The sequence below is a fragment of the Bombus affinis genome, unplaced genomic scaffold, assembly GCF_024516045.1.
Source record: "Bombus affinis isolate iyBomAffi1 unplaced genomic scaffold, iyBomAffi1.2 ctg00000080.1, whole genome shotgun sequence".
Lineage (NCBI taxonomy): Eukaryota > Metazoa > Arthropoda > Insecta > Hymenoptera > Apidae > Bombus > Bombus affinis.
Genome location: NW_026108828.1, coordinates 603,605 through 629,257, shown reverse-complemented (window position 1 = coordinate 629,257; position 25,653 = coordinate 603,605). Strand labels below are relative to the sequence as shown.

Here is a 25,653-nt window from a genome sequence, read left to right as displayed (position 1 = left end):
GAATTGTTTTGCACAGAAATTCTGGTTCTAAAATTATGTTAGGGATTCTAGGGCGTAATAACATCTTGGAACGCAAAGTTATCGATGTGTCGATGAAAGTTAAGCGAGCTTTATCGAAGCACACGTTCGAGTCTTTGGGCGATTGCTAGGAATACGCGTAATGTTCTTTTCTGTGAGCTGAAAAGTTGAACGACTATAAAAGGCGTTTGTAGAGGATTTCAAAGCGGAAGAAGAAGCGATACAAATGTTTAGAATCAGAAATTATCTGTTTATATAGAGATCTGTTTGATGCAAGATCTAAAATCAATCAAATCGGATTGTATGGATTGTGTATTTGACTGTGTTAATCCTTTGACGTCGATAGCAACGATGTATATAGCGAATGGCGGTTATCAGCCAAGATTATGAGTACGTAGGGAAGAACAGAACTGAACGCTTGCTGTTCCAATAATGACGATCCATAAAAGTCTGAACTCTAATAAAAAAAAACGCATGATAACGAATACAGCGCGTATTCTTTCGTATGTCTTCAATGAATATGTATAAGTTTCCTCGTAACAGAGTTGAAAAATGCCTGTAGCGTTCCAAGTTTGAACAACGTTTGTGTCGCGCGAAAATTGAACAATATCTGAACCGCTTGAACGTTAACAAGTATCTTTTTCTGTGTTCGAGGTGTGAATGCCGCGAGTGTCATGACCAACCTTTCACGTGCTCTTGGCGCGCCTTCTACTGGCAAAGATGGGACGCTACTTGAACTAACACGAGATGTTAGTTTTCCGAGAAGATCACGATATCTGTGCGGGTGAGGAAGTTCGGCAACTTGTACCGCTGTAATATAATTCCAAATTACCCTGCGGAGATACCTAGTTTACGACACGTCCCTGGCGATTGAGCGCGGGATGAAGCAAATTTCTATGTTATTGCTTAATAATTTATGATTCCAATTGAAAAATAAGCTTCTTCGCGACCATGCTATAAGCTTCACCGACGAAGACGTGCTTCCTTAGCGAGGCTCCTGACGAACAAGGAATGAAAACCATAGCGACTCGATTCGTCCGTAATTTTAACTGTTAATTCTCGCCTAATTAATAATTGTTCTAACTCCACCTAAAAAAGAAGAAAAAAAAGTAATTGATGAATCCACGTATGCGTACATTGTTATAAAGAACGATATGATGTGTAAATAATTATAAGTTACAAAGAATAAAATAATAAATAATACGATGAAAATTGTATACCTGGAGAGCAACGAATATTTGGTTCTTTCAAATCTTAACTTCGCACGATCGTATAGAAGTTCGTCAACTTTAAACTCGGTTCTTCTTAGTCTGCAAACTAGCGGAGATAGAGCGGCTAAAATTGTTGAGGTTATTCAGTATATAAAGAGAGAAAAACGCGTGGATAAAGTGTAAGATACAAAGTATATATTTGACTTAATAATGAAATACAGGAATACAATTTGAGCTGGTCCAGATCCGCACGCTAGCAGTGTTACTTTATGACTGAGAACCCCGAAGCCAACGTCGCCTGTCTACCGTTTATGGTCTGCCTCCCTGCTATTCTTTGTTTATATGCTGTCGATGGCTTCAGCGCTTGAGAAAGCTAAAAAGACCAAATGTGGAGTTTTCCTAGAAGTGGTGACCACTTCAACACCCTCCCTAAAACTCTACATCCCAACAAACAATTATATCTGAATATTTTCTAACTCTCGTCGTAAATATCTGAACCTTGATTTTGTCAATGTCTTCACAAATACATTTGCCAACTGCCTTTCTCTTTTCCATTCAAATTAATTTATTACTAAAAAAACTACGAGAAGACTAAACAGATCATGTAGAGTTTTTTTTTTATATTAGAAGTGATAGTCACTTCGACACCCTCCCTAAAAACTCTACATCTCTATAAGCAATTACCTCTTAACATCTTTTTTATTTTTCAAACCTAACTTTTGTCTTAAATATTCAAATCTTGGTTTTGGCAACGCTTTTGTACATATATCTGCCAGTTGCTCTTCGCTTGTTACATATGTTACATCAATTTCGCCTCTATTGTATAAATCTCGCAAAAAGTGGTATCTTATATCAATATGCTTACTTCTTTGATGGAATTCAAGATTCTTAATTAATTTTACGACACTAGTATTATCTACACATAGCGTATACTTAAATATCTCTATTTTGCATTCGAGAAATATTTTCTTTAGCCACATAATTTCTTTCTTTTCGGATCTCATCGTTTCGTTAAAATCCACTGGTAATTTTTTCGCTACGTACGTTACTGGGTTACCATAAAAATCGGTTCGCTTGATCTTATCTCTATCTCTCAATTGTCTCACATTCTCGCTAGTTATAAAAGGTTGTTTTTCAGTTTCACTCTCTGCACTTTCATACGTACATACTCTCAGTTGACCGTAATCCTCCGAGCAGGTCGGACCTCTCGGCCCTAAGGGATAAACAGGCGTAGGCCCTAACAGTGAGCGCGGCAAGCTATACAGTGCACAGTAGACAGTGAGAGAGCAAAAAAAAAAAAAAGAAAAACAAAAAGAGTGCTAAACAGTGAAAAAATAATGATAACATCAACCTCTCTACAAACAATTTAAAAATAGAAGAAGAAAGGAATGAAATCGAAACCAAGGAGGCAGAACCCGCCATAAGCTCGTCAAAAAAAGGAATCAAAAGAAAAATAGAAAAACAACAAATAATTAAAGATAGCAGCATAAGAACTGCTACACAAAAGACGCGGAAACTCAATCCGCCCCCAAACCTGGTAACCAGGAACAAAATAAACACAAAACAAGAAAATTTAAAAGGAGAAGAAAGCGACTCACAAGAAGAGCACGACGATAAAAACGAAAATATGAAACAAAAAAGAAGCCCACAACCTCAACCAATGGCAATCACATTAAAAAACAGATTCGAAGCCCTCCAAGCCCAAGACCCCTGCACACCGCAACCGCATGAAACCATTATCGAAAACATTAAAAAAAAAACGACGTATTAAGGGAAAAGGCAACCAGACAGCCCACTCCCCCGGACACGTCACCAATAACCACAAGCAAAAGCTATACCGTCCGGACAAGCACCCCCCCCCCGCCGCTCCGCCAAAAAAAAACAACACCACATCCTTCAACATTACTGAAAAACCAAACTCATAAGGGCCTGCCACCCAGCCACCCCGCTGAAGACCAGGCAGACCCCCCCACATCAGCAAATGGGGCCAGGCCACCCCCCATCAACATAACATTACAAGACCCAAAAGACACAATAGCACTCATGGAAAATTCCCTCAAAATCAAGAATTTCCATATCAAAAGAATCCATTCAGGTAAGCACGTGCTTTATCTTCAAAACATAAATGACTACGCGAATGCAAAAAAAATACTGACCGCAGCCAACACGGCCTATTTCACATATACCCCAAAATCTCAAAAACCCCACACGTACCTACTAAAAGGGCTAGGAAACAGCTACACAGAAGCGGAAATACTAGAAGACCTAAAAGCCCTGAAAATAGAAGAAGTTAATTTCACCAAAGTGACTCGATTCACAACAAGAAAATCAAGGGAGAACAACACATTGCTCCCAATCTATATAATTCAAGTCTCCCCCGATAGCAACATTGGGAACCTACTAAAAATAAACAGACTTAACTATCTAAAAATAGCATGGGAAAAAATTTAAAAAAACGATATCACGCAGTGCTACAAATGCCAGCGAATAGGCCACACAGCACAAAACTGTAATCTAAACTATCGCTGTGTAAAATGCACTGAACCGCACGGGCCAGGCGAGTGCAAAATAAAAAAAGAAGCAGCAATAAGCAAAGAAAAAATCTACTGTGTAAACTGCAAAAACTACGGACATCCTGCATCATACAAAGGATGCCCAAAACTCGTCGAATTACCCAAAAAGATTAATGAAAAAATCATCAAAGCAAAAACAGCAAAAGCCGAAAGAATCGCCAAAATAAGCCGTAAGTACGTCCCCGAGCTAAAATTCGCGGACATAGTAAAACAAAGAACAAGTATAAACGAGACAAGCCCACAAGTAACAAACATAGCGGCACAAGTCAAACAAAACCCCAACCCAACAATAGACTCACCCCGAATAAGCATAATAAATGTCATTGAAGACTTCAAAAAAAGCATTCTAAAAGCTCTAAGCGAACAACAAACACAACTAAACGAAATAAAAAAAGCACTAAATACACATGAAGAAAGAATCGATTCCATCTTCAACATCATCGAAAATATAGACGAAGATTAGCCAAAACCCACCCGTCCACCAATCACAGCAAAAAATAAACCAGATAAAAGTTAAACATCTGAAAATCATCTCAATAAACGCCAACTCACTAATCTCAAACCAAAAAAGATACAGCATGCTAACACTAATTAAGAAAGAAACCCCCGACATAGTACTTATCTCAGAAACCAAACTGAACTATAGACATAAAGTGCAATACAAAAACTACTCTATAATAAGACACGACAGACCAAACGCTACCCAAGGAGGAGGAACGGCAATCCTCATAAAAAACCCCCTGAAGTTCAAAACAATACAAAACGACAAAATAACAAAATTCAAAATCCTAGAGACGACGATCATAAAAATAAAAATAAACAATAAGGAAAACTTATTTATCTCCGCAGCCTACGCAGCCCACGGAAACCAGAATCAATTTAACGACGAATTCGACGATCTCTTCCAACTTTTACAGCTCGACAAACAGGAAAACTACTACATAATAGCCGGTGACCTTAACGCTAAACATACCAGCTGGAAAAGCGAAACAAACAACACGAGAGGAAACTCCGTCAGAACCTGGCTAGACAATAAAAGCATTTTCTACAAAACAAACCTCTATGGCTCCGAGCTACCCTCTTACCCAAAAGGACGCTCCTACCTAGACATATGCCTAGCAGACGCCCGAATAAAATTCCAAAACTTACGACCAAATAACACTCTCAAAACCATAGACTACGACAGCGACCATAACGCCATAGTATTTCAGATAAGCAAAAACACATCCGACTACCTAACACTCGAAACGCAGACCGAAACACCCAGGTTCAACTATAAAAAGACATACTGGAAAAAGTTCCAAAACCTGCTCGAACAGAACTGCGACCTAAAAATCTACAACAATGTCAACCTAACAGACAGACAAATCGACTCGTTCATAGACGAAATAGAAAAACATATACAAGAATCCGTACCGACATTTAAAAAAAAAGACTCCTGCGAGCCATATATAAACTATAAAATAAAAAAACTACAACGAGATAAAAGTTACATACTATCGAAATTAAACAACCTAAGACACAACTACTCTTACGACAAAAGAGAAGACATAGAATTCCTAAAGTACCTGCTACACGAAATAAAATCACAACTAAAACAAGAATTCGCAAACTCTATAAATCAATACTGGACAAATAAAATAAAAAATATCTCCAAAAAGACTCTGCTAGCAAGTTCCCGCAGATAAATCAAATTTTCAGACCAAAGGAACAAAACTCCATCCCGCCCCTCAAACTGCCTCCAGAAAAAGCCTCCCTCATCCAAGAAGCAGGCATCGAGATACACAACACCAACAAAGACACAGAGGGCAACTTCATAATATCAAAAACAACGGAAAAACTAGACATTATCGGCACCCACTTCGCCAAAACTCACACACAAAACGAACACATGGGCCGAGAACAATTAAACAGAATTATCATCGCCGAAACAAACATACTAAAAAATAAAATAAAACAAGACATAGCGCTAAACAAAACAGTCTGCACATTCTCAAACGAAAACACATCGGACGACCCCAAACAGCCCGACCCAGAAATAAACTACTTTACAAACTTCAATCAACTAAGTACAATCTTCTCCACGCTAAACAACAAAAAATCCGCCGGCTTCGATGGCATTCCAAACATCTCGCTCAAACGCCTACCAAACAAAATAAAATGGTACTACACAGTACTGTTTAATAACGCACTGAACAACACGTACTTCCCCCAAAAATGGAAAAAAGCCAAACTCATAGCCATTACAAAGAAAAAAATAAAGACGGCTCATCACCTGGAAACCTGCGACCCATAAGCCTCCTCCCCAACATAAGCAAAGTATACGAAATGATCATAAACAACCCCCTAGCAGCCTTCTGCTCAAAAAATAAGATAATCCCGGAAAACCAATTCGGCTTCCGCCACAAACACTCCACAATCCACGCAATAAACAAACTTACGTCGGATATCTGCTGGGCACTTAACGCAAATCAACGAGTAGCCGCCTGCCTAATAGACATCGAAAAAGCCTTCGACACCGTCTGGATCCCAGGGCTCATTTATAAAATAATTAAAAAGAACTTCCCCGAATACCTAATCAAAATAGTATGGGACATGATAACAAACAAAACGTTCATAATGACCGACGGCTCGCACACTTCAAGCAAAGAATTCTCCATAGAGAACGGCCTGCAACAAGGAACAGTAAATTCCCCGCTACTCTTCAGCATCTACAATAACGACTTACTAAACCTCTTTAACCTCAACGCATCCACACATAAACGCTCCATAGCCTTCGCGGATGACCTAATCATCTACGTAACAGGCCGCAAAACCAAAACGATAAGAACAGAACTGCAAGAACTCTTTAACAAAATCAGCGATTACTATCATACATGGAAACTAAAAATTAACGCAAGCAAATGCGAAACCATACTATTCAGACCCATGACAAGCAAAATCGGCCCAGCAGAAAGGGAACAAATCAGGAAATTCCGCCTAAAAGAAAAAGCAAACGAAGAGAACCTCATACCACACAAAAATTGCGTAAAATACCTAGGAATAAACATAGATGAAAAACTAAATTACAAGCAACATATCGAAATCCAACTCTCCAAAGCCAGCAAAGCTTTTTGGAATACAAAAAGGCTGTTTTATTCCAGACTTCTCGATAGCAAAGTAAAAATCATGTGCTACCAATCGCTAATAAGACCCATTATAACCTACGGCTGTCCAATATGGTACAACATACCAGCGTCAATAATGGAAAAAATTCGCATATTTGAAAGAAAATGCATCAGAGCTTGCCTGAGCATTTACAGATCTGAACACAGCGGATACAGAAAATACGTAAAAAACAAAAAAATATACGACTTAGCCAACATCCACCGCATCGACTGTCACATCCTAAAACTAACGAGAAATCACTTCTCGCAAGCCGCGAAGATCAAAGAAAACAGCCTAATCTTCGGCTGCTTATACCCAAACGACGCATACTTCAAAATCACTCTGTTAACAGGCTACATCCCCCCCGAAGCCTTTATATACCTAGACGAAAGAAACTGTCTCCAAGACCAAAACAACATACCCATAATTTATCATATGCAAAGGAAAATAGGAATGAAATCTATTCAATACGAGGAAAACCTAGATAGCCGTACTGCAGACACTAGGTGGAGATACAACATGGCCCTCCCCCAAAAGGATACAGAAGACAAACACAGAAAAAACACAAAAAAATATTGGTGGATACGGAACCCATAACAAAAAACAACAAGATAAATAGCCACAAAACGGCAACGCCCACTGAATTAAGTGTAAATATGTAAATATGTAAATAGATATACGAATACTATACTAATCCCACAGAACACCCCTCCCCTCCCCTCCCAGTCAATCCCCTCCCATCCTGTAGTATAATATAATGTAATATTGTAATATCGTTACACGTGTATCACGTGTACCTGTATATGTGTGTACAATATGTATATAGAGTTCGTTCGTGAGCGCCGAGGCGTGCAGACGTGCCCGGCAAAGTCCACAAAATAGCAACTACCATCCAGTTGCTGCTGAGTGCCGAGACGTGCAGACGTGTGTCCAGTGCCCTGTGAAGTTCACAAAACTCCACGTGACGCCCAGCTGACGAAAGCAAATCCAACTAACCTAGCCAGGGGTTAACAGCCTCTCGACTAGTTCTTTCACACTGAACTAACTAGCTCGATGATGGCTCTATCATTTCCAACAGGCTCCCCGGAGCAAAATTATAACACCGCCATGTTTCCTCCCCCGTGGCAAGAGGGCAACGCAACTATCCTGGTAAATGACCACCACACGAAAAAACGAAAGCTCGAACCGACCAAGACAAATGTAAACAAGATTCAAACCAAACCATCAGCCAGCCAAGTGACTACCTACAATAGATTCTCAATTCTGGAGTCCACGGAAGATTCCATGATTACAACCGAAGAGGTAAATAATCTCCATACTCAAAGAATTCCCCCTCCCCCACCGATATTCATTAACGACGTAATCGACATACAGTCAATGATTAAAACTATCGAAAAAGACATCAGCAAAGAAGACTACAAGCTAAAGATTAACAACAACCAAGTGAAAATACTGCCGTCCCACCCAGACGCCTATAGAAAGTTAACCAAGCTATTAAAAACGTTAAACGCCAAATTCCACACATACCAGCTCAAACAAGAAAGACCATTTCGAGTGGTGCTGCGCAATATCCATCACTCAGTCGATCTAGACGAACTAAAATGCGAACTGTCAAATCACGGCCACGAAGTAACTAACATCAGTAACATTAGGCATAGAATCACAAAAAACCCACTATCCTTATTTTTTATAGACCTAAAACAAAAAACAAACAATAAAGAAATCTACAATATCAATCGGCTGATGAACTCCATAGTTAAGTTCGAGCCACCTCTTGTAAAGAAAGAAATAATACAATGCAAGAGGTGCCAAAGGTACGGCCACACGCAGAAATACTGCAATCACAACTTCCGGTGCGTAAAATGTGCAGGTAATCACCCCACTGACCAATGCACTAAATCCCCGGAAACCCCCGCCAAGTGTATCCACTGTCAAGGAGAGCATCCTGCGAACTACAAAGGATGCTCAGCCTACAAATCGCTACATAATATAAAGTATCCAAAACTGAGACCCAAGGACATAAACATACAAGAACCTAAACCCCAAAAACTCACCACACCAACAGTATCCTATGCGCAGGCAACGCAAGGAAACGCATACAACTCGAAAACACACAGTGTACACACAGAAAATAGAATTCCCACCCCACCAAGCACGGACAACTTTACCAGACTCGAAAAACTTATCGAGAAGCAAACTGAGCAAATTAACAACTTGCTGTCACTACTCACACGCTTCATGGACAAATTCATAAGCACAGAAGCAAAATAAAACCAATGCGAATAGCTCTGTGGAACGCCAACGGTCTAGCTCAGCACAAAGCCGAACTAGAACTATTCTTAAAACAACAGCAAATCGATGTGATGCTCATATCCGAAACCCACTTCACCGACAAAAACTACCTCAAAATACACGGCTACAACTTCTACCACACCCAACACCCCAGCGGAAAGGCTCACGGCGACACCGGAATCATAATCAAGTCAAACATCAAGCACTACGAACTTCAACCATTCCAGAAAGACTACCTCCAAGCAACAAACGTAGCAATAGAAGACTGTCATGGTACAATCACCACCTCAGCTGTATACTGCCCTCCCAGACACTCCATCGCCAAAGAAGACTTTGACCACTTCCTGGACACCCTGGCCAGCAAATTCATAGCCGGAGGAGACTACAACGCTAAACACACCCAATGGGGCAGCAGACTGGTTACAGTAAGAGGCAAAAACCTCCTCAACAGCATATTAACCAACAACCTCAACTACCTTACCACGTACGAACCCACACACTGGCCCACCGACACAAACAAAATACCCGATCTCCTTGATTTCTTCATAACTAAAAATATCTCGTCAAGACACGTCCAAATCAATTCCTCGGCTGATCTCTCCTCTGATCATTCCCCCGTGATAGTAACAGTCAGTTCAACTATCATCGAGAATACACCTAATGGCTCCATTCATAACCAACACACCAACTGGCAGCTCTTTAGAGAAGTCTTTACCCACACAACTTCAGCCTCAACCTCACTAAAAACCAATGATGAAATCGAAGCAGCCACGGAATACCTAAATGCGAGCATAATAAACGCTATCCGCGTCTCCACACCGGCAAAAACGTCCACCAGCAACCACGAATACCCCCAGTACATACTAAAAAAAATAGCAGAAAAACGTAGACTAAGAAGGATATGGCAGACCCATAGAACACCGGAGGACAAACGCAAACTAAACAACGCAACTAGAAAACTATCCAAAACCATAAAGAACTACAATAATGACCGTTTTCACAAATATCTCGCCAGCTTGTCCCCCACAGCCGACTCAAACTACTCACTATGGAAAGCCTCCAGGAAACTCACGCGCCCCCCACAAATAATACCTCCAATCCGCCGCCCGCAGGGTGGATGGGCGCGTAGCCCTATAGAAAAAGCCAACCTATTTGCCAAACATTTGACTGAAGTATTCCAACCCCATTCCTCCATAGCCGCAGCGGACGTCACCGAATACCTGCACACTCCCTTCCAAATGTCCCCTCCTATTCAACCTTTCACTTCTGCAGAGATCATAGAAGCAATCAGTCGCCTAAACCCCAAGAAAGCAGCAGGTCACGACCAAATAGGAAATAAAGCAATCAAGGAACTTCCCATAAAAGGGATTGCACTCATCGCATCAATCTTTAACGCCATCCTCCGCCTTGAACACTTTCCTAAGGCGTGGAAAATCTCACTAATCACCCTCATCCCCAAACCCGGTAAACCAATATATGAAACCAGCTCCTATCGCCCAATCAGTCTCTTACCTACCCTGTCTAAACTATTCGAGAGGATGCTCACGAATCGTCTCCTTCCACTCCTAGAAGAATTGAAGACTCTCCCAGATCACCAATTCGGCTTCCGAAAACAACACTCAACAGTAGAGCAAATCCACCGCATAACCCACATAATCAGCCAAACCCTTGAAATGAAAAAATACTGCTCAGCCGTATTCCTAGACATCCAACAGGCATTCGATAAAGTATGGCATGAAGGGCTACTCTACAAGCTTAAAAAAATCCTACCCCACCCATACTACTCCATCTTAAAATCCTACCTAACCAACAGACAATTCATAGTTAAATGTCTAGGCGCCACTTCCGCAACATTCCCAATAAAATCCGGCATACCGCAAGGTAGTGTCCTCGGACCCCTACTATTCTCCATCTACACTGCCGACTTACCCATATCAAACGAGGTAACAATAGCAACATTTGCGGACGACACAGCACTATTAGCTACCCACGCAGACCCAGCAATTGCCTCATCCACTCTCCAGCGAAGTCTCGACTCCATGGAAAAGTTGTTCCAAAAATGGGGTTTTAAAATAAACGAAAAAAAATCCTCCCATGTAACCTTCACGCTCCGAAAACAAACCTGTCCCCAGGTCACCATTAACAACACAATAATCCCAAGCAAGGACTCCGTAAGATACCTGGGCATGACCCTGGACAGGAGGCTAACCTGGGAAAAACATATCTCCGAAAAAACAAAGCAACTAAAGGAAAAACTAAGAAAATTCTATTGGCTCACGGGCCGACGCTCCAAACTAAACATACAGAACAAAATAACCCTCTACAAGGCCGTAATAAAACCTGTCTGGACCTACGGAATCCAACTATGGGGAACAGCAAGTAACTCCACCATTGAAATACTCCAACGCTTCCAATCGAAAACGCTAAGATCCCTATTAAATGCACCCTGGTATGTTACGAACGAAACAATCCACCGAGACCTCAAGATACCTACAGTCAAAGATGAAATACACAAGTTCAGAAGCAGATATAGCACAAGAGTCAACAACCACCACAACCCACTAGTCACCCAACTACTGGACACGACGGACCAGATCCGCAGACTAAAAAGAAAATACCCACTAGATTAAACCATTAGTCCTACTAAAATCAACAATATAAAACTATTATAATCCATGTCATTGTATCACGCCAAACTAAGTTACTGAAAATTCTCAACGAGAATTGATTGTAAATATTCGAACACACTAAGACCCATTTTTACACTCGCAATTATGTGCTCGAACTATCTTCAGAAAGAGAAAACTCATTTTTCTTTATATCTGTTGCACACACACACACCCATCACATATCGTATTTTTACGATTCGTTCGCAAATGAACGCCGATTCTTAGCAATTGTGTCATCTTCGTTAGTAATTAATTATTAATAAAATCAAACGATAAAATGACTCGTGTAGATCGCGATCGTCGGATTGGTACACAATAGCGTTCGATTGTTCGCTCTTAAAGAGTTTACTACCAAAAAAGGTATACCACTTTCAGATTTACAACACTGCCCTAAACACAGCCATACTAAGCCAAATACTTTTGGGTCTTCGTCGTTACGTTTATTCTTTTTACTAGTAAAATCGTTTACTTAAATCTACAGTCGATAACCATCCGCATTTCGTAGATTGTTATTTTTTGTTCTTTGTATTACTCTGTTTCTTATCGTTTTCATCTCACTTTTAGAAATTTCAGACGCACGACAAGATTTGTTTCTCAACCGATTTATAGTTGACCCGCTCGATTTAACTGCTATCACATAATTCTACATAATTATCTTTTTTTCTCTTTCTTTTTGTCCTTTTATATGACGATCTTGGAAAGACGAATCTACGACGTTCTTTCTATAAAACTAGTCCGAGGGACGAAGGACGTAGAGAAAAACCGGTGGATGGAGGAAAGAAAGGGCGAGAAAGAGAATACATAACAAAAGGAATGTTTCGGAATCGATTGACGATTCACATTAACCGATTTATAAAAGAATTTAAAATAGTCTAAAAATAACAAAAAGCGATCTTTCGAATTTGGAACTTAATTGAGTGAAAGAAAACCGGTTATCTTAAACGAACCATTCTCGTTAAACTTACCCCCGTCCAACCCCGCGATTAAAATTTTCAAGGCAAAAAACATTCGCCAATCGTTCGTTAGATTCTTTCTTTATTTTTATAAAAAAAAAAGAAAAATGCTTATTGCCTTCTTTTATAACGAATTCAAAGGGTACCGATGTATATAAGACAAATGGAAATGTACGATGTTATATGTATATAGATATATCTGATGATAAATGTATCAGAATGAGTCAAATACATTTTTCAAGAGGTAACGTGTCTCTCAAACGGGTCATGATTTCTCTGGCTTTTTGTTTCGAATCGGACTGCGCTTTCGTCGACGGAAACGCCACGTTTAAATATGAATCTTACACCGGTTGCATGTGCCATTAATGATTCTGATTATGATTAAATCGGTTATAGCTTGGTTACATGGTGGCTACATTGTACATCGTGTATTTAAAAAATATCCGACGAAACGGACTTCAGAAGTACACCTTCACGCATCATTCGTTACCAACTAGTCATTTAAATAGGTATCGAAGAAAAAAGAGAGAGGAAAAGTTACACTTACAGTTTACTATGATACAGCACTGGCATAGTCACATACTTCGGTATGTATGTGTACTTGTATCTGTATTTGTATTTCCTTTTCTCGGGTTTATCGTGCACAGAGATATCCTATTATAATTATAACGCGTGTGTGTGGATCCCTTTCTCGCTTTTTTCCCGAATATTAACACTATACTTATATGTTTTGAATTTTTCTTTCGTGATAATATTAATAGTAATAATGGTAATAATAATAAGAAGAATAATAATAAAAATAATATTATTAATAATAATAGTAGTAGTAGTAGAGTAATAATAGTAATTATAATAATTAAGAATCAATAAGAATTATATATAATAGCAATAATAATAATAATAATAAATTCATAATAGACAGGGAAATTAATAATAATCGTTATTATTATCGTAATAATAGTATAGTATGTACAGAACGATTTTCATGCGAGGGTCCTTTTCGATTACGCTTCGTAGCTACATATTTTGATTGAACTGTACATGTTGGACCCTCGGTTTGAAAAACTTTTGTTGTCAAAATTAACACGATTTATAAATCCTCCCATTAGTAAGCTTGTGAATTTCTACTTTTTGGTTGCGACACCGTTAATCCGCGTTGTCTCGCCTGTCCTGTTATTAGGTTTCTTTCCCATAGGACAATTTAGCAGATTATTTTGAAGGTTAATTTCAGAATGATCCATAAAATTTAATGGTGCTAAGGTTTCGGCACAACCTTCGGCAACCGTTGCGATCTCTTAATAACAAATTAACCTAAGTTAACATTACTTAACTTTCCACTAAATTCTTTTCTCCCTTCCTTACATACAATGTTGTTGATTTCTTTTTCAATATCTTTCCATTTTCATATAGTTCGTTTTTTTTTCTTGTTATATACTTTGCATCTTGTCACGATAATAATAATAGTGGTATATAATAACTGCATATAATCGCTACGCTAATAATATTTGAACTATTAATTATTAATTAACGTTAAGTATACACAACACATTTGTACGATTTCACTCAGCCTGCACGAGCAGCAGCGAGGGAAGGTGATATAGATGAAAAAGTCATGTGTAAGGGGAATAAAAGTTTGGGCAGAGACATAGTGTGTGTTTCTTTTGTATATGTATGTGTATTAGGGGATAAAGTATTAATAGTCTCTCTTGATTTCATGTGTGTATAGTTTCAAATTAATTGTTTCTCGTCGTTCCACTGGTTCGCAATTGGGGAGCCGAGGTTGAGATACGAGAATACAATAACGTAAGTTCAAATGTCCATTGAGCCAGCTGTAGAATCTTCGCGGAGCATCTAAGCAGCACCACAACACGCTGTATCGCTCCTGCACCTTAACTCGGAGATAGAAAAAGGAAACGCGTCATCCGGGATTAATTTGGTCGCACCAGTGGTACTCTGACCCGTCTCTGAACATCAGCACTTGGTCAGTGTACCGGACGTAAGTAGTTGTACCTGATCTCCACGAAGCTAGGAACGCAGAACGGATGGAAGTTACTCTCTCTGTTCTCATGACAGAGAGGTGGAACAGCGACCGTTCTTTCTAAACGGTTGACATACGATGCAAGATCATCGTTCGCCCACTAACATAGTCACTCGTGTTAACCGACTTCACTAATAGTCACTACAATCCTTCGACAAATTTTGAAAGTTGATCTTGTGGCGTCATGGGCGTCACTTCACTCGAGTCTGTGCCACTAGTGGGTGGTGGAACTGGAGATGGATGATGTGGCATGGTACCCGGGTGACCAGTCGGTGCACCAGTTCCACCACTCAGCTGCGAAAGCATCATTTCACTTGGCCCACCGAGTTCATGAGCCGGTGAATGTGTTGGTGTACCATGAGGTGGATGGTGATGAGGCGATGGCACCGGCCCTGATCGAGGAGAAGGAACTGGCTGATTACGTGGAGAAGGAACCGGTCGTGGGGAAGGATTTGGTTGAGGAGAACGAATTGGCGGTGGAGATCGAACGGACTGCATTAATTGTTGCTGTACAGAAATCCCTGGAGGCCCCATCACACCTTGCGGAGAAGGTACCGGAGGTGGTGTTGGTTTTAAGCCAGGTTGACCGTATCCTTGTTCGCTAAAGCCACCATAACCTGGAGAAGAATACGCGGAATCGTGGCAAGCGTTAGACCACGAACCAAGCGGCTCGACGAATCTCGTTTTCTCCAGAATTAAATAATTCTTACCGAGAAGGGGCGGCCTTATATGTCGCTGTTGACCGTAAGGCGGTGCTGGTGGTTGTGTAAATTGTTGTTGTTGTTGTTGCTGCTGCTGTTGCTGCTGCTGCGGGTGTTGTTGCTGCTGCGACGGGTGCTGGTGCCTTTGCAATACTAGCATTTGCTGTTTATACCATTGTGGTGGTTGCTGTTGAACAGGTTGCTGCTGTTGCTGCTGTTGTTGCTGCTGTTGATTTAGCATTGCCTGTATTTGCATTCTGCCTTGCTGTTGTTGTTGTTGTTGGTGGTGGTGGTGGTGGTGCTGCTGCTGCTGCTGAGACATTATATGCTGCAGAGCAGGTTGTTGCTGCGGCTGATTAGGACCCAAAGGTCCGCCCACTCCTCCACCGTATTGACCACTTTGTTGTTGATTTAGAGCGAGTGCCTATTAATTTAAAAAATTATATGGTAATAGAAATTATTAAAATCGAAAATGTCAGCAGACAAATAATATAGAAGAAATTAATCGTCATACCCGTTGTTTGATAAAAGCAGCCATAATCGGTGGATTGCTTTTGAGTATTTGAAGTATTTGGTTTTGTTGTTCAGGAGTATGGGGATTCTTTAGAGTTTGCATAAGTTGCTGCAATACATGCTTGTGCATGTTGCTTTGAGTTTGAGGACCAACTTGATTAACCGGACCACCGAGAACTCCAGCTTGCCTAGGCATCTGTCCTCCCATAGCTATTGCTGGCAGCCCTTGATGTTGTTGCTGCTGTTGCATTAACTGTTGCGGCGTTTGCTGTCTCAAACCAGGATTCTGTTGCATCAGTGCACTTGGCTGATACCTACTGTAAATAAAGGTGTAGCTTTAATACCTCTTTTTATATACATATATGTGTACGGTATTTTAATTATTATATTCAATAACTCACCTTGCTGTCCATTGATCCATTGGAATAAGATGTGTACCGCCAGGATTTGGCATTTGTACAGGCATTGGACGTTGCATAGGAGGTGGTGGCATTACGCCACCTGTTTGTCCTCCTACGCCAACTCCAGCACCAACTCCACCACCTGGCGTTACTTTACCATAACCATGCGGTACTTGTTGCCGTGCAGCTTCTTCTTGTACTTGCTTAACAACTTGGAGAACGTGAGCAGGTGGCGTTTGAGTTTCAGGTTTCAATCCTATTCCAGGTTGATGTGGCGAAGGTAAATTGGTAGGACTGACACCTGGTTTCATAGCAACACCTGTGGTCATAGTAACATTTGAACTCTGTTGTCCGGATTGCATCGCTCCCACTGGACCTGTGGGTCTGCTATTCATTGCAGCCATTCGTCTCCTGAAACACATTAAAAAGAAAGATATACACCTAACTTATATACATAGGATATACATACACCTAGTTATCTTTGGAAATTATTATTCTAACGTTGCTGCTGTTGTTATTATTATTATTATTATTATTATTATTATTATTATTATTATTATTATTATTATTATTATTATTATTATTACTATTACTACTAATACTACTATTACTACTAATACTACTATTACTACTACTACTACTACTACTACTACTACTACTACTGCTACTGCTACTACTACTACTACTACTACTACTACTACTACCACTACCACTACTACTGACGTATTTACCTTAACAACTGCGCTTGCTGTAGCCGCTGTTGAAGCTGTTGTTGTTTCAGCTTATGTTTGATGTTCGAACAGAATGGAACAAGACATTTAGTCTCTTGGCAGTGTTTAGCATGATAACAGCACAACGCTATTAATTGTTTACAGATTGGACAGCCACCGTTCGTTTTTCGTTTGCAAACTTTAGTATGCGTTACTACTCTCTTCATCTTTTGACAACTTGTTAAACGACAGTTAGCATCTCTACATTGGCACGCGTGCACCAACGATTGAATACATCTTTGAATTGAAAGTTTACGCGCCTCCTATTATAAAATAAAAATATTTATTATAAATATTCATAGCAAAATTATTAATATATTCAGTTAATAAAAATATATTTTTACCTGTGGATTAGCTTGTTTAGCATCGGCCGGCGATGAACCATCATCCAAATCTAAACCAAGTTTTTCCATATGATGAGGATGACCGTCTTTTTCTTTACAGCTTATACACAGATCAAAATCCTAGCATAATAAATAATAACATTAGATTGTTTGAAAATTGGATGATACATGTTTACAGATGATTGTTTTAATACTTACATCACAAACCGTACAATGATATCTTGTTTCTACATGGCTCTTACAATTATTGCAAGTATAGACAAACTTGTCTTGACCTTGATTGTGCAATTCGTATAGCATAGACATAGAACTAAATTTCGCGCGCCTTAAGGAAAAGAATTCATAATGTCTTTCTCTAGCCATTGTAAGGAAAGCATCGCGGCCATCCATAAGGTCACAATTAATAACTGGATCAGGATCTTGAATAGGCTAAAACGTGCATTATTTTCAAACGTAAGAATACGATTCGATTATTAAAAAAAATAATAAATATAAATTAATCCTAAATACTTACTGCTAATATTACATCCCATTATATTATATATGGCCCTGGGCCCATAACCTGTTGAGAAGAGAGAAAAACGTGTGGATAAAGTGTAAGATACAAAGTATATATTTGACTTAATAATGAAATACAGGAATACAATTTGAGCTGGTCCAGATCCGCACGCTAGCAGTGTTACTTTATGACTGAGAACCCCGAAGCCAACGTCGCCTGTCTACCGTATTGGGTCTGCCTCCCTGCTATTCCTTTGTCTATATGCTGTCGATGGCTTCAGCGCTTGAGAAAGCTAAAAAGACCAGATGTGGAGTTTTCCTAGAAGTGGTGATCACTTCAACAAAAATAAACGAAAGATCCTTACCTCCCTCGCTCTTAGGTATGCGATGTCGTCCATAATGTCCAACCGAAGATAGTGCGTATTTCTTCTACCGCTCGGTGGTGCGGACATTCTGGACGCTGGGTCTCGCCGAGTTGGTAATATTCTAGTCACGCCTCCAAAAGGAAAACAGGCGACTGATTCGCGACGGCGAAACAAAGTCGGTAGCTCTGCTTCCATCGTAACGACCGAATGTCCCGATCCTTCTCCGCGACGATCGCTCATTCGTCTCACCTGTCCACACAAACATCAAGATAGTTTCGATACGCGAGAACTGTCGTAGTGACGATCGAGCCTGGCGAAAGTCAAATTGACCAACTTCATCTTTGGACAATCTCACAATTTCGCAATTTCATCGTCCAAGTACACGATTGATTCTCACAAAACCTCTAGTTCCTTAGAGCTTAACGCCACGCTCATCTTTTCATTTTTATCGCATATTGTCTCACCACTTGCGATACTTGTAATTACTTTTCTCTACTTTTCAATTTTGGAGTTGGTCAATGTGATTTCCGAATGGCTCGATTGACTATGCGAGTCTTGGATAAAGATGACAATTAAACTATTCAGATTAGTCATGTTGCTTCGTCAAACGATTTGAATTCAAGCAATTCGAAACCATTTTGTCAATGTGAACCTATTATTTTACCAATGTGAATCTGTAATTTTGCTTGAAATATCCTTCCAAGTTTTTATGATGATTCAGATTGGTCAAGTTACCTGAATCAAGCAACTATTTTCAAGTTACTTGAAACTATTTTGTTAACGCGTACAGTTGCTTGAATCAAGCAACTATTTTTAAGTAACTCGAAACTATTTTGTCAGTGTGAAACTATATAGACACTAGTTAATTCCCATACACATGTATAATGTATAATGTATAAACAGAGCTATTTTTTCAGATCAGAAAGTACGATCAATCTTTTTCTTTAAATATATTATGCAAACGTTGAACAACGTTATGTTTTGTTAAGCTAACAGGATACACTAAAAATACATTATCACATACATTATTCGGTTCGTTCGTGAGTGCCGAGGCGTGCAGACGTGTGTCCAGTGCCCGGCAATGTTCACAAAGCAGCACGTGACCATCCAGTTGCTGCTGAGTGCCGAGACGTGCAGACGTGTGTCCAGTGCCCTGTGAAGTTCACAAAATTCCACGTGACGCCCATCTGTCGAAAGCGAATCCAACTAACCTAGCCAGGGGTTAACAGCCTCTCGACTAGTTCTTTCACACTGAATTAACTAGCTCGATGATGGCTCTATCATTCCCAACAGGCTCCCCGGAGCTAAATTATAACACCGCCATTTTTCCTCCCCCGTGGCAAGAGGGCAACACATCTATCCTGGTAAACGACCATCACACGAAAAAACGAAAGCTCGAACCAACCAAGACAAATGTAAACAAGAGTCAAACTAAACCATCAGCCAGCCAGGTGACCACCTACAATAGATTTTCAATACTGGAGTCCACGGAAGACTCCATGATTACAACCGAAAAGGTAAATAATCTCCATACTCAAAGAATTCCCCCTCCCCCACCGATATTCATCAACGACGTAATCGACATACAGTCAATGATTAAGACTATCGAAAAAGACATCAGCAAAGAGGACTACAAGTTAAAGATTAACAACAACCACGTGAAAATACTGCCGACCCACCCAGACGCCTATAGAAAGTTAACCAAGCTATTAAAAACGTTAAACGCTAAATTCCACACATACCAGCTCAAACAAGAAAGACCATTTCGAGTGGTGCTACGCAATATCCATCACTCAGTCGATCTAGACGAACTAAAATGCGAATTGTCAAATCACGGCCACGAAGTAACTAACATCAGTAACATTAGGCATAGAATCACAAAAAACCCACTATCCTTATTTTTTATAGACCTAAAACAAAAAACAAACAATAAAGAAATCTACAATATCAATCGGCTGATGAACTCCATAGTTAAGTTCGAGCCACCTCTTGTAAAGAAAGAAATAATACAATGCAAGAGGTGCCAAAGGTACGGCCACAGGCAGAAATACTGCAATCACAACTTCCGGTGCGTAAAATGTGCAGGTAATCACCCCACTGACCAATGCACTAAATCCCCGGAAACCCCCGCCAAGTGTATCCACTGTCAAGGAGAGCATCCTGCGAACTACAAAGGATGCTCAGCCTACAAACACTACATAATATAGTGTATCCAAAACTGAGACCCAAGGACATAACCATACAAGAACCTAAACCCCAAAAACTCACTACACCAACAGTATCCTATGCGCAGGCAACGCAAGGAAACGTAAACAACTCGAAAACACACATTGTACACACAGAAAATAGAATTCCCACCCCACAAAACACAGACAACTTTACCAGACTCGAAAAACTTATCGAGAAGCAAACTGAGCAAATTAACAACTTGCTGTCACTACTCACACTCTTCATGGACAAATTCATACGCACAGAAGCAAAATAAAACCAATGCGAATAGCTCTGTGGAACGCCAACGGTCTAGCTCAGCACAAATTTGAACTAGAACTATTCTTAAAACAACAGCAAATCGATGTGATGCTCATATCCGAAACCCACTTCACCGACAAAAACTACGTCAAAATACACGGCTACAACTTCTACCACACACAACACCCCAGCGGAAAGGCCCACGGCGGCACCGGAATAATAATCAAATCAAACATCAAGCACTACGAACTTCCACCATTCCAGAAAGACTACCTCCAAGCAACAAACGTAGCAATAGAAGACTGTCATGGTACAATCACCACTTCAGCTGTATACTGCCCTCCCAGACACTCCATCGCCAAAGAAGACTTCGACAACTTCCTGGACACCCTGGGCAATAGATTCATAGCCGGAGGAGACTACAACGCCAAACACACCCAATGGGGCAGCAGACTAGTTACAGTAAGAGGTAAAAACCTCCTCAACAGCATAATAACCAATAACCTCAACTACCTTACCACATACGAACCCACGCACTGGCCCACCGACACAAACAAAATACCCGATCTCCTTGATTTCATCATAACTAAAAATATCTCGTCAAGACACGTCCAAATCAATTCCTCGGCTGATCTCTCCTCTGATCATTCCCCCGTGATAGTAACAGTCAGTTCAACTATCATCGAGAATACACCTAATGGCTCCATTCATAACCAACACACCAACTGGCAGCTCTTTAGAGAAATCTTCACACACACAACTTCAGCCTCAACTTCACTAAAAGCCAACGAAGAAATCGAAGCAGCCACGGAATACCTAAACACGAGCATAATAAACGCTATCCGCTTCTCCACACCGGCAATAACGTCCATCAGCAAACACGAATATCCCCAGTACATATTAAAAAAAATAGCAGAAAAACGTAGACTAAGAAGAGTATGGCAGACCCATAGAACACCGGAGGACAAACGCAAACTAAACAACGCAACTAGAAAACTATCCAAAACCATAAAAAACTACAATAATGACTGTTTTCACAAATATCTCGCCAGCTTGTCCCCCACAGCCGACTCCAACTACTCACTATGGAAGGCCTCCAGGAAACTCACGCGCCCCCCACAAATAATACCTCCAATCCGCCGCCCGCAAGGCGGATGGGCGCGTAGCCTTATAGAAAAAGCCAACCTATTTGCCAAACACTTGTCTGAAGTATTCAAACTCCATTCCTCCGTAGCTGCTGCAGACGTTACCGAATACCTGCACACTCCCTTCCAAATGTCCCCTCCTATTGAGCCCATCACTTCTGCAGAGATTATACAAGCAATCAGTCGGCCAAACCCCAAGAAAGCAGCAGGTCACGACCTAATAGGAAATAAAGCAATCAAGGAACTTCCCATAAAAGGGATTGCACTCGTCGCATCAATCTTTAACGCTATCCTCCGCCTTCAACACTTTTCCAAGGCTTGGAAAATCTCACTAATCACCCTCATCCCTAAACCCGGTAAACCAAAATATGAAACCACCTCCTATCGCCCAATCAGTCTTTTACCTACCCTGTCTAAACTATTCGAGAGAATGCTCAGGAATCGTCTCCTCCCACTCCTAGAAGAATTGAAAACACTCCCAGACCACCAAATCGGCTTCCGAAAACAACACTCAACAGTAGAGCAAATCCACTGCATAATCCACATGATCAGCCAAACCCTTGAAAAGAAAAAATACTGCTCAGCCGTATTCCTAGACATCCAACAGGCATTCGATAAAGTATGGCATGAAGGGCTACTCTACAAGCTTAAAAAAATCCTACCCCATCCATACTACTCCATCTTAAAATCCTACCTAACCAACAGACAATTCATAGTTAAATGCCTAGGCGCCTCTTCCGTAACATTCCCAATAGAATCCGGCATACCCCAAGGTAGTGTCCTCGGACCCCTACTGTTCTCCATCTACACTGCCGACTTACCTATATCAAACGAGGTAACAATAGCAACATTTGCCGACGATACAGCACTATTAGCTACCCACGCAGACCCGACAATTGCCTCATCCACTCTCCAGCGAAGTCTCGACACCATGGAAAAGTGGTTCCAAAAATGGGGCTTCAAAATAAACGAAAAAAAATCCTCTCATGTAACCTTCACGCTCCGAAAACAAACCTGCCCCCAGGTCACCATTAACAACACAATAATCCCAAGCAAGGACTCCGTAAAATACCTGGGCATGACCCTGGACAGGAGGCTAACTTGGAAAAAACATATCTCAGAGAAATCAAAGCAATTAAAGGAAAAACTAAGAAAATTCTATTGGCTCACGGGCCGACGCTCCAAACTAAACATACAGAACAAAATAACCCTCTACAAGGCCGTAATAAAACCTGTCTGGACCTACGGAATCCAACTATGGGGAACAGCAAGTAATTCCAACATTGAAATACTCCAACGCTTCCAATCGAAAACGCTAAGATCCCTATTAAATGCACCCTGGTATGTTACCAACGAAACAATCCACCGCGACCTCAAGATACCTACAGTCAAAGATGAAATACACAAGTTCAGAAGCAGATATAACACAAGAGTCAACAACCACCACAACCCACTAGTCACCCAACTACTGGACACGACGGACCAGATCCGCAGACTAAAAAGAAAATACCCTCTAGATTAAATCCTTAGTTTCTACTAGAACCAACAATATAAAACTATTATAATCCATGTCATTGTATCACGCCAAACTAAGTTACTGAAAATTCTCAACGAGAATTGATTGTAAATATTCTAATAAATAAAAAGAAAAAAAAACATACATTATCCATGCCACGCGGAGGCGACTCGTTCCTTCGCCCTTCCTCTTCCTCTTCGCCCGATGTGCTTTCCTCTATGACGATTTGAAGCTCGCCATAGTTTGCCGTCACATTCACATTCGGGCTTCTCATCTTGATTTAGGTAAATTCTCACTTGAACATAAATAAAACGTTTCTTCGTTGAAACCGTATCATAGTGGAGAACGATCGAACAGTACAAAAGAATGAATAAAAATAAGTCACATTTTTATTAATTTTCTTTTGTATCTAAAAACAAATCTGATAGATTCAAAGATACAAGATCTTTGAAAATATCGTATGGAATTTAATACTAATTTAGTGTGCAATTAAAAAATTACTATACTATTTTATTTCTCCTATATACATGTTGGAGATAAAAGGACATCGGGGCCTTTCTTTTGGAATTTTTGGGAAGACCCCCAATACTTTAGTCTAGACTTTTTATTATAGCTGCACTTAAATAATAAAACTCAGAAGTAGTTGTTTATGATTTAATCCGACTATGTTTACCCGAGATTTATGACAGTAGGCTTGGGCTCGAAGTGACACAACTGGTCGCTAAACGTAGCCACGGTCATGGCATGGACGTTTTTACCTAACAAAGCTATGGAGTAATTGTATAGATCTCCTTAAAAATATAGTTGACCCGAGGGGTACAGAGACGAGTATATAAGTGCAGTTCCATTTGGACTGAGGGAGTTCTACTTATACTGTAGACAAGTAAGTTGAGTTCTACTTATATCGTAGACAAGTAAGTTGAGTTACACTTGAATTGTGGACAAGTAAGCTCAGTACGACTTAGACTTTGGAAGAAGACGTATTTGTTATCCCTTTGACCGTGGATTCGTTATTGAACCTAAGATCATTGTCATTGGCATCTCGAGTATCTAATTGCCACGGTTACTTGTCAAACTCTGTACCATATCGGTACTGTAATCATATCGGTACCAGTAAATATCATGCATATCGTATAACAACAATGGTTAATCTAAATGAAGATTCGTTACACGCCCCTAATCCCACTGAGAACTCGAGATATATGTATTTTTTTTTTCTTCTTTTTGCTTAAAAGATTTCCTGTTTATTGTCACATTAGAATGTCAGATTCTTTTGGCACACGAAGGCTTCGTAAATATCAGAAGGAATATAACGTGGAAAAATGTTGTTTTATTTTTAAAGTTCTACGCTTCGCTACTTTTTTCCTAGTACGTTCGTTTTAGCAATAACACTGACTTTTTCGCCCGTTAAAAACGGATTACGCAGACGCGCTCACGCAGCACGTGCCCAGAACGAATGTTGCGAGTCGATATTTTCTTTTGCGAATCGCTCTCGTTATTTCGTTGGAAATGTTACCGTGCGGATATCAGACAGCCATTGGAAGTTATTAGACGTTAAAATCGAACCTACAAATTGCTTCCGTATCTCGCCAACAGCTAGTCCTCGTATCTTACGCAGACGTCGATTAGAAGTAGAATTTTCGATAAAATTTAAATTTCCCTCTTCAGTTCGTACTTCGATTTATGGACTCGTACATACGTTTTTCTCTTATATATTACGTGCATTTGCATATATATCTGTTTCTCTATCCCATGCGTCGTAGTTTTTGGATGAAACCAACAGCTTGTACACACGTGCAAGATTTTATTTTTCGTGATAAATCGAACAAGAATATATTCTTTCGTGCTTCTTAATAGAGTGACATTACACCAGGTGAATAATGTACTCGAATAAACGATTTTTCTTAATACTTATAAATTACGCGACGCGTTAACATTCAATTAATTCATAAAAGAAAGCATGATAATTATATGAATCAACTTTAAGAAAATAAGTGTAATTTTTAATATTAAATAACGAATAATAGAAA

At 40.1% G+C, this 25,653-nt stretch overlaps 5 protein-coding genes across 6 annotated transcripts in view; 3 read left to right on the top strand and 2 right to left on the bottom strand.

Annotated features, from left to right (window-relative positions):
* The window catches only part of LOC126927234 (A disintegrin and metalloproteinase with thrombospondin motifs 3-like), a 112,417-nt gene that overhangs the window by 3,352 nt on the left and 83,412 nt on the right, over positions 1-25,653 (top strand). The window lies entirely within an intron of this gene.
* The window catches only part of LOC126927216 (uncharacterized), a 111,492-nt gene that overhangs the window by 6,932 nt on the left and 78,907 nt on the right, over positions 1-25,653 (top strand). The gene's annotated exons all lie outside the window — the stretch shown is intronic.
* The window catches only part of LOC126927227 (uncharacterized), a 92,716-nt gene that overhangs the window by 1,141 nt on the left and 65,922 nt on the right, over positions 1-25,653 (top strand). The gene's annotated exons all lie outside the window — the stretch shown is intronic.
* LOC126927222 (uncharacterized) lies at positions 1,403-24,761 on the bottom strand. 2 transcript variants are annotated; one of them, XM_050743502.1, is made up of 3 exons: positions 23,769-24,761; positions 18,494-18,742; positions 1,403-1,602 (listed from the first exon to the last, which is right to left on the bottom strand). In XM_050743502.1, the coding sequence occupies exons 1-3, from the start codon at positions 23,895-23,897 to the stop codon at positions 1,492-1,494; spliced, it is 489 nt and encodes a 162-aa protein (XP_050599459.1). In that variant the 5' UTR covers positions 23,898-24,761; the 3' UTR covers positions 1,403-1,491. The 2 variants fall into 2 exon arrangements, with proteins under 2 accessions (XP_050599459.1, XP_050599460.1); XM_050743503.1 differs by lacking the exon at positions 1,403-1,602 and adding an exon at positions 18,221-18,421.
* Positions 13,781-18,008, bottom strand: LOC126927210 (CREB-binding protein-like). Its single transcript, XM_050743484.1, has 7 exons — positions 17,829-18,008; positions 17,631-17,750; positions 17,248-17,549; positions 16,517-16,927; positions 16,117-16,429; positions 15,612-16,026; positions 13,781-15,518 (listed from the first exon to the last, which is right to left on the bottom strand). The coding sequence occupies exons 1-7, from the start codon at positions 17,991-17,993 to the stop codon at positions 15,043-15,045; spliced, it is 2,202 nt and encodes a 733-aa protein (XP_050599441.1). The 5' UTR covers positions 17,994-18,008; the 3' UTR covers positions 13,781-15,042.

What these genes read in the sequence shown, in the direction of transcription:
- LOC126927210 (XM_050743484.1), bottom strand. Translation starts at nt 17,993, where the DNA reads ATGGCTAGAGAAAGACATTATGAATTCTTTTCCTTAAGGCGCGCGAAA. An exon ending in ATCATTGTACGGTTTGTGAT is followed by an intron (nt 17,751 to 17,828) that starts GTAAGTATTAAA and finishes TTATTATGCTAG; the next exon opens with GATTTTGATCTGTGTATAAG. An exon ending in CTGCTTTTATCAAACAACGG is followed by an intron (nt 16,027 to 16,116) that starts GTATGACGATTA and finishes TTAAATTAATAG; the next exon opens with GCACTCGCTCTAAATCAACA.
- LOC126927222 (XM_050743502.1), bottom strand. Translation starts at nt 23,897, where the DNA reads ATGAGAAGCCCGAATGTGAATGTGACGGCAAACTATGGCGAGCTTCAA. An exon ending in CTCCGCGTGGCATGGATAAT is followed by an intron (nt 18,743 to 23,768) that starts GTATGTTTTTTT and finishes TTGTGTGGACAG; the next exon opens with GTGAGACGAATGAGCGATCG. An exon ending in CATACCTAAGAGCGAGGGAG is followed by an intron (nt 1,603 to 18,493) that starts GTAAGGATCTTT and finishes TGGTCTTTTTAG; the next exon opens with CTTTCTCAAGCGCTGAAGCC.